The following is a 20,274-nucleotide window of genomic DNA, read 5'->3' as shown; positions in this document are numbered from 1 at the left end:
AGTTTGGGATATCCGATCGGCATGGACGAGCTGGACTGAAGGATCTGTTTCTGTGGTGTACATCTTTATGACTCTATGCACTAGATATATATCCCTTTGCATTTTAGATCACTGCAGCTCTCAAAAGTGAGATAAAATGCTTATATTTATTCTTCCTGCCAAAATCAACAATTTCCTATTTTCCTACATTGTTCAAGTCTTTACCTATTCACTTACTAATGTATATCCTGAATATTGCTGCTAAAACATTTTAATGATGCTTTTTGTCTTGCACAAATCAAGACATTTTGCAAGAGTACCAATTCAAGGGGAAATCAACACTTATACTGCACAAGGGATGCTGATTATTGGCTTAAGACAATTTGGAGCTGCTCATTTCATGCTCTACAAAATTTTCTGGGAGTTGCCCTGTTTCTCTAGCATTTCCTGGTGTATGCCTGTGTACTACCTTCAGTAGGCAGGACCCTCTAAGTTTGTATCTATGTCAGAACTGGCATGCAATCTCACTCTATTGCAAAGTGGCATGTTTGATACCCTCTTTCCTGTGCACCGATGGCTGATGAGTCATTATGCAAATATCTTCCTCTAACTCTCACTGAGAGTCTGTGAGCATAAAGTGATTGAGGTAAGTGTACTATACGTCATAACTAGAGGAATGAATGGGAGTGTTGTGAAGACTATCGGTGTTATAATTAATGTGGCTCTAAGTAGTTACGATAAGGACATACTTTCAACTGTTTTTATCTGAACTCTTTTTGAAAATAATATCTTTTCTCTGTCATTGCAGCCGAGTCCTTGGTATACTGCTTTTGACATTGAGACACCTGTTAAGCTTTTCCAACTTTCTCCTAAATGTATATTCAGGAAGGCTTTGTATTCCATGGAAACAAATTGATGTCTCCTTTCTCCTCTGCTGCCTACACCAAGGTCTCCAGTGCAGCATCAGATAATTTTGCTGTCAGCTCATTTCCTTCTTCAGCCAATTGTCCTTGGATTTTCAGCCAGAGTATATCTTTTTATGAGGTGCTGGCTGTTTTAAGTAGAACTACATTTGCCTAATATTGCTAACAATCTCAATAAGTATGCAGCCAATGAATAATGTGGGAAAAATCAGCACTATATTTGTCTGATTAAAATTTTTAGGTAGCATGAACATTACATGCTGGCTACTTTAATCTTACCCTTAAACAAAAACAATATGTGCTCGATCCATTACACAAAAATATCTGAATGAAATCTGATTTCTAGGCAATACTACTGTATGATATACATGTACTGTACTTAGAATTCATATTTTGATGTTATATGTTAAGTCCATCCTTATTTAACTTAATTATCCTTGGTGTACATTACAGAATCTTGAAGTTTAAGTGGAGGAAGAAATCAATGCGCTCAACAAAGAAAGTTGAGGACGTAACTAAACACTGGATCAAAAATTACAGTTTAAATGAATTCAACTCTTACTCATTTTTCAATGAGTTTTTAGAAATGGGTAAGTCCATTACTCTCAAACCTAATCCCTCTTTCACTGTACTATATGCCCAACCTAAATGCTTATCGTATTGTACTGTAATGTTAACTCTAATGATTTGGAGATGTCGGTGTTGGACTGGGGTGTACAAAGTTAAAAAGCTTCCAGTTAAACCTGTTGGACTATAACCTGGTGTTGTGTGATTTTTAACTTTGTTAACTCTAACAGTTGTTTCCTCAAGTGTTTAAAACTTGTTTTTAATACTTGCCTTCTTGAAGGAAAGAGGACAGCTTCTCAGTAGCACTTTTTAGATGTTGCAAATCTCCTGAACTTCTTTGTGCTTAATTATTATTTTGAATTGTTAGGAAATTTTATATAGTCCAAGAGCAGGAAACTGGATAAGCAAAATGACTTAATTTGGTGGAAAAGTGAAATTTCCATTTCCCATCAGTAGATTGAGGTAGAGCAATAAAGTTATCAATGTGTTTTTGGAGTGTTGAACAATATGCCAGGCTGTGGCTGCTAATGATTTCACGTACTATAAATGCTTATTTACAGAAAAATGACTTTTTAATTATGTCCTACCTTAAAGATAAAGTCAGTGGAGCATGAGGATCCCATGGCATGTTGTTCAGAATTATTTACAAGTAGTATGCATCTGCCAGCTTTCTGCAGTTATGTGTATTACCTATTGTTTTCCTTAGTTAACACCATTTGGTACAAGGGAGGACCACAGGCAAATGAAACTTTGCATCAAAACTCAGCTCAACAAGGGCGAATTGATGGTGAGATGATTTTGGATTAGGTCGGGGAATGGAGGTATGGAAGTGGGATCCAGTAAATGATAGAGGGTCGGATGAGGAATGAGGAGGAGAAAAGTGGGGTGGGCCTGGTGCACTGGGTGTGGTGGAGACAATCAGTCAAGATAAAAATGAGAAAATTACATGGATGAGTCAGTACTGTCCAAATATGTCTTCATCTCAGGATGGTCAGGTAGAAAATTTACAGAGGTTGAAGTTCACCGATGTCATTTCACTTATTCCATGAATGATTTTAGGTAATATCCTTTAAAATTGAAGGAAGGAACAGTTGTGGCTGCAGGTCAGCCATATTTCAGAGAGTGATAAGGACAATACTGAACCCTAACATGATCATTTAATAAAGACTGAACAAAAAAGACAACAGATGGAGTCTTCCAGTCCCTGCATAACAAGGGCAGCAGTGAGAAAGTTGAGAAAATAACATAGATAACCAGTGAGGATTTTCTCAATGTTGAATGAAACATTTTCCAACCAAGTGTTGAGTGACAATATGAGATTCTTGCTAGTGAGCAGGGAAAGGCCTATTTGTGTGTATTCAAGTCCAAGATGGCTCTGAAAGAGCAGGGCTGCATCCGAGCTCCTAGCCTGAGGCTCGTCGACTTTCATCTGCTTTCTTTATTTTTTCTTTTTACTTTTGCTCTCTTTTTTCCCCTCTTTGGAGGTCTTTTCTGCTTCCTCGGTAGGGTGAGAATGAGCCTCCCAAGCATGTACAGTAGCGGCAGCAGGAGTTGGCTCTTCAGGAAGTGCGAACCCAGCATGGAGGAAAAGAGTGAGCTCTCAGAGAGTTTGCGACAGCAGCAAGTTGGGCCCAGCAGCGAGAGATGGTGTCGGAGCATGGCAACTTCAACATTGGTGGGCCCAGTGGATCACTTGAGACAGTAGCAATGGCACCAATTTTCAAGATGGCAGCAATAGCAGCTTGGCCTCTGTGGTCGGCAGAGAAGGCAGCAGGGTGGCCTCTGCAGCTGATGTCAGTCAGCTGTGGCAAAGCGGTGAGCCCAAATTAGTACTCCTGGTAAATTGATGGGAGCACCAGTTGCATTGGCAGCATGGTAGGCCCAGTATGATGCTCCTGGTGAGGGACCGGTGGTGGTCCCAAAGTCAGACTTCTGGAACGGACTGTGATGTGGGGGGAGTTGGTGGACAAGGAATCTCCTGATGTTGAGTGGAGCAAGGGAGGAGGAACTCTGTTTTTAGCTGTATCTTAATATCCTCTGCAACTTAAAATAGGGCTGGCATGTGCCGACATATTACATTTTTCACTATTTATTTGTTAAATACAAGTGGCAATAAATCATTCAATTCAATTAACATCTCATTATTATTTAATCTCATCTCATTATAATACCATTTCCCTATACATCCTCCAGATACAAACTAGCTGTGGACAATTTCTGACATGAAAGTCAGGACAGTTACCTGGTAACTAGATTGCTGCTTGTTCCTATAGACCTCTCTGTTGGAGATCTAGCACCGACATCTCAGGGCATGCTTGAAGGGCAACAGCTAAAAATACACCAGGCCAATGGGTGTTAGCATCTCACATGTGCCAACATTAAGACACCTCATGACACATCTCTCGTTCATTTTCAGTACGTCGTAGAAGCATAGAGTTCTGCAGCACAAAAAAGCCCTTTGGCCCATCGAGTCTACTCATTCAGGGCAGGTGACCTATTTGCACTAAAAGATTGATTATCACAAAGTCAATGTAATAACAAAGATAAAATCCTTTCAGATTCCAAGACTCAACTACTGCCTTAAAGAAATTGAACATGCACAATTCATTACCAAAATTGACTTGTAAAGCGATATAGCAAGTTGTTAGAACTAACAAAGTTTAGACCATCAGAATTGTGAAAGATTCATGCCTGCAGAGTTAGAAAAAAATAATAAAATTGTTTCCACAGTTCAAAAAAACAAAAATAGGGAAAGTCAGTGAAGTAAAAATTTTTATAAAACTGAAATATATGTGAGAGATGAGTAATCTCTGGGATTAAGTTACTTTAATAGATGATATTTGGAAATAGATTGAAATTCTTGTGTTAAGGTGTTTCTAACGGCCTACGTGTACAGCTTTGTTTGTTTATTTCTTCATTTGGGAGAAGTTCTCCAGTTCTGAAGAAGGGTCACTAAACCTGAAACATTACTTCTGGTTTATCTGCACAGATGCTGTCAGACCAGCTGAGATTGTCCAGCAATTTCTGTTTTTGTTTCTGATTTCCAGCATCCACAGTTCTTTTGTTTATACTACCATAACAGCTTATGAATTTAAACTTAGTTCAATAAATCTTGAACTTAAGAAAGAAGTATTATAGGTAATGGCAATCATGAAAATGGCAATCATAGTTATTTTTAAAAAAAGATTTCTCTAAAACCCTTTAGGAAAGAAAATGTGAATCCTAGTACTGAAGATGATTCTACCAGATGCAAAACGTTAACTCCGCTTCTCTCTCCACAGATGCTAGCCCTGCTGAGTTTCTCCAGCATTCTCTGTGTTCCAGCATCTACAGTATTTTGCTTTTATTAAGGAAGGAAATCTATCATCCTTACACAGTCTGGCCTATATTTCACTCTAAATCTGCAGCAAAATGGTTGTCTCTTAACTGCTGTCTGAACTGGCCTACTCAATAATTCAGGGAAATAGTTCACCATCACCTTCTCATGGACACGAAATGGTGGCTTGCTCGTAGCACCCCATGCACAAATTACTAAAAGGTTATACGTGTTCTAAAATGGTGAGGAAAAGACACAGTGCTGTATTAAAGGAGAGACTGTCCCGAAAAAAAGTTAACTTCTAACATCAATTAACTGTGCATGAGGTGCTGGTGTTGACATTCATTGCCACTGCCACTACCCTTTCCACTGGTTTTGAATTATGCCTTTCACTTGATCCTTCCAGATATGGTATATAGATGGGTGCTTCTTTTCTGAATAGCAATTAAGTTCAACACAAGGATCTTTAGGTTTGTTTGTTAGCAGCAATCTGAAAGATAGTGATGGACTATACTTTGAAGAAGGTCACAAGACCCGAAACATTTACTCTGACATCTCTCCACAGATGCTGCCAGACCCGCTGAGTTTATCCAGCGATTTATGTTTTTGTCTCTGATTTCCAACATTCACACAGTTCTTTCAGTGTTATGTTTTGGGTACCTGGGTTTGAATGCATTTGAAATTAATAAAAATCTGGAATTATGAATTTTTCGATGACTATTGCGAGAGAGGAAGTAACAATTTTGTTCAATAGTATATTTTAGGGAAGTAAACTGAAACCCATACTAGGTCTGGCCTACATGTGATTTCAGACTCATAGCAATGTGGTTGACCCTTAATAGCCCTCTGAGCAATTAGGGATTAGGAGTAAGTTCTGGGATAGCCAATGATGCCTACAACCTGTGAATTAATAAAAGCAGAATGCCTCCAACAGTGATCATCAGCGTTGTCGTTATTTGTCTTGATACATAGCTGTGATAACTCTGTAATCAATCTCTTTTCTTTTTCAGCAATTCAGTATGGTTTTACCACAATATTTGTCGCAGCGTTCCCCTTGGCTCCATTACTTGCATTTTTAAATAACCTATTTGAAATTCGATTGGATGCTAAAAAAATGATTTGGCTTCTCAGGCGACCGATACCACGAAAAGCAAAAGATATTGGTAAGATATAACCAATGCGATTTATTTGGCTGTGTGGTACTCACTGTATGTGTTATGTGTAATTTTGACAAAGCAGAGTTTGATCTGTATTAGGTGAGATCACAGAAAACTTCTATATGCTACCTTACAAACTATTAATGCGCAATTTGCTCGATTGTTGGTGCTCGATAGTACATGCTACTCAACTCCCATTATTTAAGCAGCTTCACTTAGCTGGCCAGAAGTACATCCATCTGAAATTGATTGGCAGATGCTGGAGATTAGAGTCAACAGTGTGGGGCTGAAAAAGCACAGCAGGTTAGGCAGCATCCGAGGAGCAGGGAAATCAACATTCCAGGCAAAAGCCCTTCATCGAGAATGAGGGGCCTTTGCCCAAAACATTGATTTTCCTGCTCCTTGGATGCTGTCTGACCTGCTGTGCTTTTTCTAGCACCACATTCTCGACTGTTTTTCAAATATGCAGATCAGTGGTTAATAGATTAAAATAATACCACAGATGATTTGGTGATGGTTAAAAAAAAAGTTCAGTTGTGTGTCAGAGCACTTCTGGATATACAGAAAAAAGAAAAAAATGCAGATCAGTGTATGGTAATGATGTGAAGGTAATGTGAAGAAAATCCAGGGCCAGTAGAAGTGCAAATCGGAAAATTACAGACAGTAGAAATCTGCTAAGTGTTCAAAACTTTTCTGTTTTATTTTTTGAGGAAGTCAAGACAGGTAAATTTTCTTTAACTTAATAGTCAAGTAACTTGTCAACACTTTAAATGATCTTTTTGAAACTATGCTTCCAACATAGACCTCACCAGTCATAAGTACATATTTGGAATTGAATGATGTGTGGATTTGGACGGAAAAGCATGGAGCTGGAGGCTGGAATTCTCAAAATATCAAAATGCCCTCTCAATGAGTATGAGTGCATGCTGGGAACATGTTTTATCACATTATTCCTTTGGGGTTCCAGCACCAACACACATTATCACTTGGACAAGTTACTGCAGGCATGTGAAATCAATGGAACAATAACTTAAATGAAGGAGACAGGAAAAATTAAGGAAGCAAACCTAGAAAAAGTTACTCAAACATTTTGAATTTTCATATTATGGCAATTAGAAAATTATGGATGACAGATATCTCTGTGTCTGTGTTCCAGGTATATGGTTGGACATTCTGGAAGTAATCGGTGTTCTTGCTATTATTGGAAATGGCTTGGTAATTTCCATCACATCAGATTTCATCCCTCGACAAGTGTACAAGTACGGTTATGGTTATTGTGCACATCAAAAAAAAAGCAACAGTGAGTGAGTACATTATGTGGATTAAAATGGTACAAAATATACAGTAAAATCTTGTTAGTGTTGTGGTGCAATTTGACAAACAACCAGGAGATTATGATTGTTTATTTACCCATATACACGAGAATCTAACCTTGAGCATTCTAAGACAGTACTCTTAAAAGCCGCAAGTGTTCATTCCTATTACATGCATTAAGTCACATGTACACACATTTACTCAACCCTAATTTTATCAACTTAAAAGCACATGTTAAATGAATGCCCCAGCATAAATTAATTAGTTCCTATGGTACATTCATCAATTATTGTTCTTATCATCAAAGATTTCTCATTACTCGCAGATGTCTAGGCTGCCTCCTGATTTCTATCGCCCATTCCTGGTCTGACACTTCGCCCTAGTTTCATTTCTTACTCTGTCTAGAGAAAATCTGCTTATTTTCTGTTCTTCTCACCTCTGTTTATATCTTGGTATTCGCAAAATCCCCATTTTACCTAGCTTTTTAGAACCAGATTAATAAAGGGTGCAAACATGTTCCTGAAATAAGCAAGAATTATTATTTATTGAACAGTCAAATCCTTGAAAGACAAGCCTTTAGTCAAATCATTGATACGCTGAGACATTTGACTTTATGCCCCACTAAATGTATGGAAGAGGTGGTAGATGATGATAGTGTTGGTACAGCTAAGTGTAACACTTTCCTGTTTCCCTTCCTAGCACTGGCAAGTTTCATAAGGGAAGGGTAGAATCAACACTGAGAAACTGCCTAATTCCCAATCAGAGGATCATGTTGAGATGTTGGTGAAGTGCTTAGCTGCATGCTGATCACAGACAGACTAGGTGCATGAAAGTGGCAAAACAACAGGGGGACAGTCATGGCCCCCACAAGGCACTCAGTGCATACATAAAAGGGAGCACAGTTTACTTATGTGCTTAGCTATTAGCACACAGGTCGTATTAGATATGTACAAATTATAAGTATTGTGTTCCATATTTGCTCATACAATGCAAGAAGTCATCACCCTTCTAGCATCGCAGAAATAAAGCTTCCTTTAATTGGAAGGCATGGGCTTGAATTTACTTTGAGCTGCATTGAAAGCACTTCCATTGAAGATGCAACCTAGAGCAGATTCAATCTTACTGCCAATGAAGGATGCATAAATGTCCTAAGGTTTCACTGTCCCTGTGCAATGATCCTTATTTCCCTTAATAACTTTATTTTTCTTTTTCTTGTTTCTTTCTTGTTTCTTTCCATCTCATATTTATTTTCCTTTTTTGGTCAATTCCAGATTAAACATTGTAACTGGTGTCTCCTATGTTGTGTTAATAATTTTCTGCAAAACTGGAATATCCACTCTAGTATGCATGCTTGATCAAAATATATGGACACACTGCCATATCCAAACACCAGGGCTTCCTCCTCAATCTTTTCAGTTGGATCCAAAGAAATGTAATTGATTCAAACGTTGTCTGGAAAAGTAACATAATAGATATCTGTTCATTTTTGGGCTCTATTTGAGATATTTTATCAGGATTTACTCCCTTAGATTTCAAGTCTCCAAAGTATTCCAAAAACAATGAAGCTGCCACTTAAAAATTGAGAGCTTATACAGCTGGAGTTGTCAGTATTTACATTGAGTGTAAAGTTAGAATACGTGCACGGTTGGAGATGAAACAATTACCAGTGACCTACTCTGTTTGGCCCTATGTGATGCTTCTATGTTATGCTTCTTTTGTGGCCTTGTAAGCCACCTACTTACTTATTTCTGCTTGCAGATGAGAAGCAGGTGACAGTCATTCTTAAAAATGAAGGTGCCAAGTAAACATCTCTATTATTAGACCCTACTTCACAGTCCCTCAGACAAGCCCAGCAGACTAATAATGCCTTTTTAGAGTGGCACCTCATTCATTTTTTATCTGGCTATCTTGGTGTTTGGTTGGTGCTCTGGATGGCCGTTGGGGAGTCAAAGTTGGAGCACAACTGGATTCTGCTGCAAATATTTCTTGCTATCAGTGCCACTCACTAAGGCTACATAATACAGCCTGCCTTCTCTAAACATCATTGAGCGCTGCTGTATATGTCTGTGTCCTGTTTAGCAATCCTCTCAATGAGGAATACTTTTCTCAAAGCCCTTAGTTATGTTAGTGTGTACAAGTTGAATGGAATCCACCATTCTCAGCCTGCATTGCCTCAGGGCAATATATCATGTGGGTATACATCAGTTACTAGGTAAAAACAATGACTGCGGATGCTGGAAACCAGATTCTGGATTAATGGTGCTGGAAGAGCACAGCAGTTCAGGCAGCATCTGAGGAGCAGTAAAATCGACGTTTCGGGCAAAAGCAAGTAAAACCTCTTTTCATGCGAGTCCTACAACTCAGTTGAGCTCAGCTGAGCAAGGCTGCTCTGTCCTCTGAGATCTGAGATCACAGCTGCCACTATCACCTCCTTCTTACTGAATGCTAGTCTATCTGTAGGCTTGCAAGATAATCTAGTAAAAGATGCACTTGTAAGATGTGTTGTTTGTTCTGAGGTGTATACAGGACACTGGTGAGACCACAACTAAAGTACTGCACACATTTGTGATCGAAAGAATGATATTCTTGCATTAGAAGCACTTCATTGCAGAATCACTAAGCAATGCTGAAATGTTTTAATGCAGCACAATTTTTGGAATGCACTTGGATAGATAGGAGTGAAGGCACCCTCTTAATTCTACAAATTGCAGTTTCTTCTCCACCAAGGATACTCACCTTTAATACCCAAAATAATACCAAAAACAAAAATGGAAATTTTTATTACATGCAGCTCCCTTCAGTCTCAGGTGATGCCAGGAGCTCATATCCTTCCAGCAGGTTGGGTTGGATTGAGCTTTCACTGGTTCTGAGTACCTCTTTGCCTCAATGCAATGAACATGCTCGTGTGAAAGATAATTCCATGTCAGAGATGATGTGTGTGATGGTAACCATTCCTCACTTTCACTGGTATTATGTAACAGTTTCTCAAGCTGTGGCAAAAGAGAAAAAAAATACACTACATGGCTTTATGGCCAATTCCAATAGCTCATCGATGTAAGAAGTTTTATGTATCAGTTCTGGCAGGTCCACTCCAACGCAATGTGTTTTTTATATATATAGTTGGGGGTGTTGCCCCTTTAACAGAGCTGATCAGGTGACCTGGATTGGCAGAACTTTGGTCCACTCAAGAACCAGCTTTGGAGATGTGAGCATCATTAACAAAGTGTTCCTGTTCATATTAACCATTTGGTTACCTTGTGTATAATTCCTGGTTCCAAAGGTAGTACCAACATAACAGTGAACCTTGCTGAGAGATCAGTAAGTCACACATTTCTGTCATATTCAGGAGCAACATATGCCCTCAGGCACCTCTGATTTAATGTCTAAGAGACTGCCATTTAGAAATCTATCAGTGATGTAAAGGGTTATGGGGACAATGTGGGAAAAGCATTGGAGTGGATAATCGTTTTGAATGGTATAACACACTCAATTGGCTGTATGGCTTATTCCTGCTCTTATGTTCCCATATTTCTGAAGAAAGAACGCCTAGAGACCTGTCATGAAAGTCTAACTTTTACTCACCTTGCAAGAGCAAAGGAGATAACTGAACCTTTTAATGCACTGCACCCAGTCCCTCATAATCATACTTTGGTGTCAACTATCTTTGCAGGCCTATATGATTGTGAACTTCTGCTTTAGAAAAAGAACCTCCCTGCCCATCACTGCCTCAAGGCAGACCTCCAGGTCTTCATTTGTAAAGTGAGGGATTGTCCTACACTGGGTCTCAGCTTTTTCTGGTTCATGAATAATATAGGAAACTAATCAGTAAATGAGAGCTAATACAATTTATTTAAATTAGGCCTGTACATTTTCAGTTCTGGTTTTATTTGTGACCTCATGGCTGCTAATTGGCCACACAGCCTCCCCACTAGACAGTTTGCAGGTTGCTACATGAAAATATAGGCCTGTCAGTACTTTTCTCCAGTGGTAGGATCAGAGACCAGAAAGAACCTCAATGTTCAATTCCTGCCCCAGAAGGAAAATCATTCATGATCTGCTTGTGTCTGAAAATAAGAGGCAGAGTTTTGTTGAGCCAAAAGTAGGTCCTTAATCCAAACTGTGTCAAGAACAAACACCCTAACAGTAATTTTGTCAGAATTGAACAATTATTGGGGGGAGGAGTGCCACACGAGGAGTTCAGTTTTCACAATATAGTTGGTTAGTTAACTTTAATATTTCCAATTTAATTTAGACCAATATCTTATTATCTTTAACACAATGGAGAATAGAAGTTATAACAAATAGCCCATTATGTAGTAAATTATATCATCCTTCCTTTTCATTCTTCAGGCACAGTTTCAAATGGTTATAGTTGAAGAAGTGGCGAGCTTTCATAGTTTAAAAAAATCTTTAACATCCTTAGATAAGAAGGAAAAGAGGGCATAGCCTTAGACAGTGGCATCAAAATATTCAACAGCTTCTTAAAATCATGATACCCCAATGCCGTAGATCCTATCGTGACATGGGTTGCTTTCAGCACAGCCAACCCACTTTCACCATTCATAGTCCCCATTATGACTTATCTCGCCTACCTTCTTCCCTGGCTTTCTATCAAGTACCCCTTTGCCTAACATTTTTTTCTCTCTCACTCTGGGCTCCTTCTCCACCACTCACCTTCACTCACTCCTTCACCATTCCCCACCCTATTCCATAACTTCTATCTCCTATCATCAGCATAAATACCACCTTTTCTCAGCTGCTTTTAGATCTGAAGAAGGGTCACTGGACTCAAAATGTTAATTCTGTTTTCTCTCCACAGATGCTGTCAGATGTGCTGAGTTTCTCCAGCAATTTGTTTTTGTGTGCTTCAGAACTTTTTCCTTTCTCCATCTATAATTAGACAAATTATAGTGTAAAACTAGTTTTCAGTTTCTGATATTTACTACATAATCTCATTTTGGAGAAATGGCCAATAATAATTAAGATGTACTCGACACTTTCTGAAATTTTCTGAACTTCCACAGATGTCATTTACAGTATCTGTTGCTCCTGATGTGGTCTCCTCTACACTGGAGAGACAGGACACCTACTTGCAGAACGCTTCATTGAACATCTCCAGGACACACAATGAAGTAACCCCATCATCCCATTGCCAAACACTTTAACTCCCCCTCCCACTCCGCCAAGGACATGCAGGTGCTGGGCCACCTCCATCACTAAACCCTAACCACTAGAGAAAAATGCCTTATCTTCCGCCTTGGGGCCCTGCAATCACAAAGATTAATGTAGATTTCACCGTTTCTTCGTTTCCCCTTCCCCCACCTTATCTCAGATCCAACCTTCCAACTCAGCATCACCCTCATGACCTATCCTTCCTATCCATCTTCCTTCCCACCTATCCACCCTCCTCTCCAACCTATCACCATTATCCCCACCTTCATCTACCTATAGCACTCCCAGCTATCTTCCCCCAGCCCCATCCCCCTCCCATTTATCTCTAAACACCCTAGGCTCACAACTTCATTCCTGATGAAGAGCTTATGCGCAAAACATTGATTCTCTTGCTCCTCAGATACTGCCTGACATGCTGTGCTTTTCCAGCACCACACTCTCAACTCTGGATCCAATTATTCACTTCAGACCCATCAGGCATGAATCTAAGTCTGTTGTTCACAGTTATTCAAACAAGTAACAAAGAGGATTGATGAGGGAAGAGTGGTGGACATGATGTATATGGACTTCAGTAAAGCATTCGACAAAGTTTCTCATGGTAGACTCGTTAGCAAGGTTATATCACACGGAATATAGGAAGATCTAGCCATTTGGATACAAAACTGGCTCGAAGGTAGAAGACAGAGGGTGGTGGTGGAGGGTTGCCTTTCAGACTGGAGGCCTTTGACCAGTGGTGTGCCACAAGGATCGGGCTGGATCCACTGCTTTTCATTATTTATATAAATGATTTGGATAAACATAGGAGTTATAGTTAGTAAGTTTGCAGATGCCACCAAAATTGGAGATGTTGTGGACTGTGAAGAAAGTTACTTCAGAGTACAATGGGATCTTGACCAGATGGGCCAATGGGCTTAGGAATGGCAGGTGGAGTTTAATTTAGATGAGGTGCTGCATTTTGGAAAGGCAAAGCAGGGCAGGACTTATACACTTAATGGTAAGGTTCTGGTGAATGTTGCTAAACAAAGAGACCTTGGAGTGGAGGTTCATAGTCCATTGTAAGTGGAATTGCAGGAGATAGGATAGTGAAGAAGGCATTTGGTATGCTTTCCTTTATTGGCCAAAGCATTGAGTACTGGAGTTGGGAGGTGATGTTGCAGCTGTACAGAACATTGATTTGGCCACTTTTGGAATATTGTGTGCAATTCTGGTCTCTCTCCTATAGGAAGGATTTTCTGAAACTTGAAAGGGTTCAGAAAAGATCTATGAGGATGTTGCCAGGGTTGGAGGTTTTGAGCTATAGGGAGAGGCTGAAGAGGCTAGGGCTGTTTCCCCTGAAGCATCGGAGGCTGAGGGTGATCTTCTTGAGGTTTATAAAATCATAATGGGCATGGATAGGGTAAGATGACAAGGTCTTTTCTCTGGTGTGGGGAGTGCAGAACTAGAGAGCATAGGTTTAGAGTGAGAGGGGAACTATTTAAAAGGGACCTAAGGGCAACTTTTTTCACACAGAGGGTGGTGTATGTATAAGAATGAGCTGCTAGATGAAGTAGTAGAGGCTGGTATAATTACAACATTTAAAAGTTGGGTACATGAACAGGAAGGGTTTAGAGGGATATGGGCCAAGTGCTGGCAAATGGGACTAGATTAGGAAATCTGATCAGCATGGACAAGTTGGACTGAAGGGTCTGCTTCCATGCTGTACATCTCTATGACTCTATCTTATTCCTGGCATGCTCAAACTCGGCTAAGTGGTTGCTATTAGTAGTAGTAGGTCCAAATGTCCTATTTTTCCTTGGTTCTCTTCCTTAACTGGCTAGTTGATCATTGGTCTTCTGATACTATCCATACAAAATACATTAGGAAAAATAAAAATTAACCATCATCAACATCCTGCTATCAGTGGTTGCTACTTTGTAATGCTCTTTGGGATTTAATATCTAAAGACTGTGATTCAATCTCTTTATTCAGTACAAACAATGAAGAGGACACTGAGGCATTTATATTCTCCTCTATGACCTTGGTAGAAGGTGTAACTACACATATCCCTTGCCTGTAGTTTCTAGTTTGAATCCTTGGTGCCTCTTGAGTTCTTCCCAAAGTTTTATATACCAAACCTATTGTGGGTCCCTTTATTTTATATCTTTCGATAACTGTAGCAAACCTGATCTGATTAGCTTCTGAACACTTCACTTCCTCTTTTTCTTCTTCCGTCATAGGACTCTGACACACACAGAATCTTAGGGTATCATATGCACAAAGCTTCTGCACACTCAGCTTTTGTGTCATGGTTCAATCTCTTAACTCTTGAACTGTTATCTAAAGTAATCAATATAACGTTTCTGTAGACATGAAGATCCTGATAGCTTTAATCCTTACACAGGCATTAATTTTCTTTAAAGCTCACATCAACATTATTCTTTCTGTTAGCTATATTTAACACTTGCATCTAACACTCCAAAGTATCTTGGCATATTTTCAAATATTTGAGATACTATCAAAATGCAAATTGCTGTTACACACTGACCTGCCTACATTTCCTTTGCAGCTGTCTAACTGGGTATGTTAATAACAGCCTCTCTGTATTCCACCTGAAAGATTTTGAGAATAAAATTCCTTTGGATCATGAATTAGGGTTACTGGAACTTTCAACGAACCACTGCAGGTAAGATATTAATTCTATTCTTGACTTCCATACATGAGGTTTACCAGCAGGTGTCTCTGGATAATAAAAATAAATGGATACTTTAACAGATTTCCCCTCTCCTTAATCCAGGACAATGAAGCCAATTGAAGCATCCCATTTGTCATCCTAATTCAACACAGACTAGAAGAATTTGGGCCATTCCAGGTCTGTAAGGTTCAGTTCCACAATTGGCAGGGATTTTGCAACTGAGTCATTGGGGAAAGGCTAATTTCTTACTTCCAAATTCATGAGTATCCTAACATCGTCAAACCCTTTAATCCAGTACCCGACTTATCTAATCTGATGCAAGAGGTAAAAAAGATCACTAGAGAAAGACAGCGGGTCAAACATTATCGGGAAATCAGTAGTTCTATAGAGAAGGTCATTGGTGAAGTCCTGAGAGTTGAGAATGACAGAGGGTAGGTTGAGGATAATGGATAGTAGAAGTGAGGTAGCAGGGACCTCTTCCAGTGTACCAGCAAGAGGGGATTTTGACAGAAGAGAGGGGGTGGGTTGATGGTTAGCAACAGCTGATCTGAGGTAATGGGCCATGGTCAAAGATTACTGACAGCAGAGTAAGGTTCATTGAATGGAGCTCAAGTGATGTAAAGAATGTCAAAGGTGATTGAGGGAGGATGATGAATTTTGGCTTCCAATTTAAGGGTCATAGTACAAGTCACAGACATGGATGCATTCATAAGAACAAATTCTCTTTAGTGAACTTTGAGGGTGGATTTGATCACAGATGGAGTGAATGGTTAATCATAAGTATCGCACACTGAGTGGTCCAAAGTATTCAGGACATTTTGAGGTTCAAAGTCCACACTGACCAGATCTCCATTTGAGTTTTGCTCAAAGTTCTCCTCAGATAGAGGAGATGGGTCAAGTGCATGTAATTCTTTTGCTAATGCTGTTGCAGCTGCAGAGGAACCAGCAACACAGGGTCATGTCGAGCAATGCCTTGAACTCCAATATGAAGCCCCAACAACTGGCAGCTTAGAATGCTCGCGCCCAGGACCAGGGTCATATCAACCACTTGCTCATAACTAAATATACTACTCCTACCTGCTTACCTCTATTGTAGGTGACTGAAGATTTCACAAGCTTGCATCACTCCAGGAAGACCTCGGCCCTCATGGATTGGATTAGAATTCAACGCCTGTAGCTACAAAGATCACTGTGGCCTTGAATTTCTACACTGCCAGATCTTTTCACGGCTCTATGATGGATATTTGTGGCATCTCACAGTCAAACTCTCAAATGCATTAGAGAAGTCTCTAATTCCCTTCATATTCCATATCCAAGGTTAAATGCATTTGGGATATTCAGCACAAACCTTGAGAGCCAGATAGCCAGGTTTGAAGGTTTCACTGGCATCATCACATTCCAGTGACACAATTAATTGTACATGTGGACAGAATGATCCCTGGGAATAGCTAAGAGCATCCATAACCTGTATGTGTTGCAATGTGCAGTTAGTTTATGATCGCTATAAATACTTATATATGTGTGGTTGCTTTCCACAGAATTCTCATGACTCTTAAACCCTCACTCATGCTTAGGAGTGAAGTCACATTTGACTGAGTGACACAGACCCTAAGTGCTGGCAATGTCTTGCTAAGAACTTTGGGTTTCTCCAGTTTCCTCATTTCCCCTCCCCCCACCTTGTCCCAGTCCCAACCCTCGAACTCAGCACCACCTTCCTAACCTGCAATCTTCTTCCTGACCTCTCCGCCCCCACCCCCACTCCGGCCTATCACCCTCACCTTAACCTCCTTCCACCTATCGCATTTCCAAAGCCCGTCCCCCAAGTCCCTCCTCTATATGACTGTATTTGCAGTCTGACCACCTCCCTGAAGCTACTATCTTTCACACCCTCCGGTTCTTGTAGACACCTCAGTGCCTCCAACTGCAGCTTCAACCATCCATGTGGTCTGATAGAAGCTACAGCCAAGCATACTTCCTGCAGTGTTGCCAGGGACAATCAACTGTTCCCGGACGTAATCTAGTATCCTTTCAGCCCCATTAGTTTCTCCAGTACAGTGTTCTTCCTGATGCTAATTTCCTTCAACTCCTCATTTTCCCTAACTACTCAGATCTCCAAAAGTGGAAGATATCTGGTATCTTGATCGGTGAAACAAATGACGCAAAGTAATCATTTAGCTTCCTTGCTTTTTCCCTGTTTCCCATTATGGATTCACCTGATTCTGCATGCAATGAACTTGCATTCATTTTAATTAAACATTTCTTTTTTACCTACCTATAGAAACTTTTACAATCCGGTTTTGTTTTTGATAGATTGCATTGATATTCTAGTCTCTTTCCTTACCAGTTTCTTGGTCATCCTTTGCCATATTATACAAACTCAGAATTAATCATCTTCAGAATTACTGATATTCTGGGAAATTTATATGCCTTTTATTTTAATCTTATATAATCTTGATCTTCTTTCACGGTTGACTGATCTTTTTTGAGTTTTGCACCTTGAAAGAATATGTAGTTGCTGTCAGTCATGTAATAGTTCTTTAATGTATTTTCCCCATCAACCTTCAGCCAATTCATGCCTCATGCCTTCATTATCTCCCTTGTTCAAATTTAGCATCCCTCATTCAGAATGAACATATCTCACTTTTAAACTTAATGTAAAAAATGTTTTTTTAACAAGATTGTTAATTATTCTTTATCATCACATAATACTAGCTCTAAAATAGCATGCTGAGTAACCTATTTGGCTCTTCAACATACTGCAATAGAAAGTCATCCTCAACACATTTCAGAAACTTGTTTTTCACAGCTTTAGTGCTCACTTGGTTTACCCAGTCTGTATGCAGATTAAAGTCACCCATGATAACTCTACTGCCCATGCTATATGCTTTTCTCATCTCCTGATTAATTACATTCTGCATGCTATCACTACTATTTGGTGGCCAATAAATAATTCCAACCAATAACTGCTGCCCCTTAATGTTTCTTAGTTCAACTCAAACAAATTCTATATATTGTTCTTCCGATCTGAGATCCTCCCATACTAATGTATTGATCACATCTTGTATTATCAGCGTGATTTCACTTTCTTTTCCTTCTTATCTGTCCTTCCTAAATGTTGAATATCTTTCAATGTTCAGTTTCCAGTCCTGGTTACCATGTAGCCATGTTTCTGTAATGGAAATTAGATCATCCTCATATATCTCTATTTCTGCCTTTAGATCGTCTACCTTGTTGCAAATTATGTCTTCACCAGTAGAGTGCCCTTTGTCTTTTTGACATCATTTTGCTTTCAGAACAAAATGGATGCATAACTTTGTTTCTTCTGTCTTCTAGTCTATTTAGCATCTTTTCAACTTTCTGTCACCAACTTTACTTCCTTCCAATTTGGTGTACCCCTCAGGTTCCATTTCCCTGATAAACTGGTTTAAACCCACCCCATCAACGCTGGCATATCTTCCTGTGAAGATATCCCTCCCAGTCCTGTTAAGACATAATCTGGCTAGCTTGTAAAGGTCCAACCTACTCCAAAACAGATCCCAATTCCTCAGAAATATGATGCACTCTCCTATACCAATTCTCCAGCCACATGTTCAAATGACCACTCCTCCTAATCTTATGCTCACCAACATGTGGCACTGGGTGTAATCCTAACATTTTTGAGGTCATGCTTTTCAATTTCTTTCTTAACTCCCTGAAATCTGCCTTCAGGATCTCATCCCTCTCTTTATCTACGTCATGGAGACCCATGAATCTGGCTGATCCCCAACCCAGATGAATCTTGCAGTTGCTCTGTGATGTCCTTGACCCTGGCACCAAGGAGGTAATACACCATTCTGGAGTCATATTTACTGCTACAGAAATGCCTGGCTAATCCTATGACTATTCAATATGCTGGCACAATCCTCTATAACTACTGTTCTTCAACTCTTCTTCCTCCTTTTTATAGCTGAGTTGCTTGCGGTGCCAATGATCTGGCTGTGGCTACACTTTCCTGAAGAACCATCACCCTCACCAAAATGGAATACAAATTAGTAAGCACAATAGACTCCTTCAATATTGGTCTGGATTTCTTAGACAGTCTGGTAGTCATTGATTCCCTTTTTGCCTGTACACTTCTAGTTTATGGTGTGACCAGCTCCCTGTACATGCAAATCACATCGTCCTCTGTCTCACAGATACACAGTAGTCACTCTAACCACTCCTAAAATTCCAAAACCTGGAGCTCATGTTGATGCTGTCAGTGACTCTTCCTGCAGATGCTTGTCTAGGACTCATGGATTCTCCAATGATGTCACATCTGATCCAGGATGTACACTCCATTTGGCCTTTCTGACCTGTAATTTCATCACTCTGTATACTATTTGTCATCTTTGGAATAAGTATGGATTAAATATGAAAATCGAAAAAGCTGTTTCTCAGAAAAAGAGTTAAGAAAAATAAATCTATTGACTTAAGCTAAATTGCCAGTCTTTACTTTAAAGATTGGAAGTACTGATCAAACCTATTCACCAATTAGCTGTTTTTTCTACACTCCTGAAATTATGTCATCATACAGGTAGGCCTTATAATTCACAACTTATTTCCTCTCCTTCTCATAACTGACTCTGGAGACTTTATTTCTTTCAGTAAACCATCTTTAATTTAATGCACTCTGCCCTGAATGTCCACGTTGACACAAATTCCCAGTTACACTGTCTCAGTCTCACTCAAGTGAAGCCTCCCTCACTCTGATCATGCAGATTCCTCTGATTAATTGTCCACCAGAGACATAGCCAGATGTGGCAAGACTGTATTGTTACGATACGGAGTAAACCCCTCTGCTAACTTAAACCAAACAGAAAAGCTCACCTCGCATTGTAATATGTTAGAGTATGAGTGACAGCGAACTACCAAAATTCCACCATTTAAAGAAAAAATAAACAATTTATTCTTTAACTCCAAAAGAGAGCATTAAACAACAACTATCTACAACTGTAAGCCTCCTTTGTCTTAGCGATTTATCTACTTCCCATTCTGTAACAATATACTGATCCAATAATGCCCCTATAAAATTTACAGCAAATCAATTTTCAAAATCAGTTGTCATCTTCGTGTGTCAAGCTTCCTCGGTCTGTAGATTTCCTCTGGGTTATCTTCTGTCTTCTGCTGCAAAGATGTTACATATTGAAAGGTACC

General features: G+C 39.6%; 1 protein-coding gene across 1 annotated transcript in view; it reads left to right on the top strand.

Moving 5' to 3' along the window:
- Window positions 1-20,274, top strand: part of ano9b (anoctamin 9b) — a 208,235-nt gene that overhangs the window by 172,997 nt on the left and 14,964 nt on the right. Inside the window, exons 18-21 of the mRNA XM_087996676.1 lie at window positions 1,356-1,492; window positions 5,796-5,948; window positions 7,099-7,246; window positions 14,974-15,090. Coding sequence (XP_087852802.1) covers window positions 1,356-1,492; window positions 5,796-5,948; window positions 7,099-7,246; window positions 14,974-15,090 — 555 coding nt within the window. The remainder of the gene's footprint in view (window positions 1-1,355; window positions 1,493-5,795; window positions 5,949-7,098; window positions 7,247-14,973; window positions 15,091-20,274) is intronic.

Source organism: Chiloscyllium plagiosum, unplaced genomic scaffold (genome assembly GCF_037043375.1).
Source record: "Chiloscyllium plagiosum isolate Xiang-an unplaced genomic scaffold, Cpla_swu_hap1 HiC_scaffold_18, whole genome shotgun sequence".
In the NCBI taxonomy this organism is placed as follows: domain Eukaryota; kingdom Metazoa; phylum Chordata; class Chondrichthyes; order Orectolobiformes; family Hemiscylliidae; genus Chiloscyllium; species Chiloscyllium plagiosum.
This window is presented reverse-complemented; position numbering and strand designations above follow the sequence as displayed.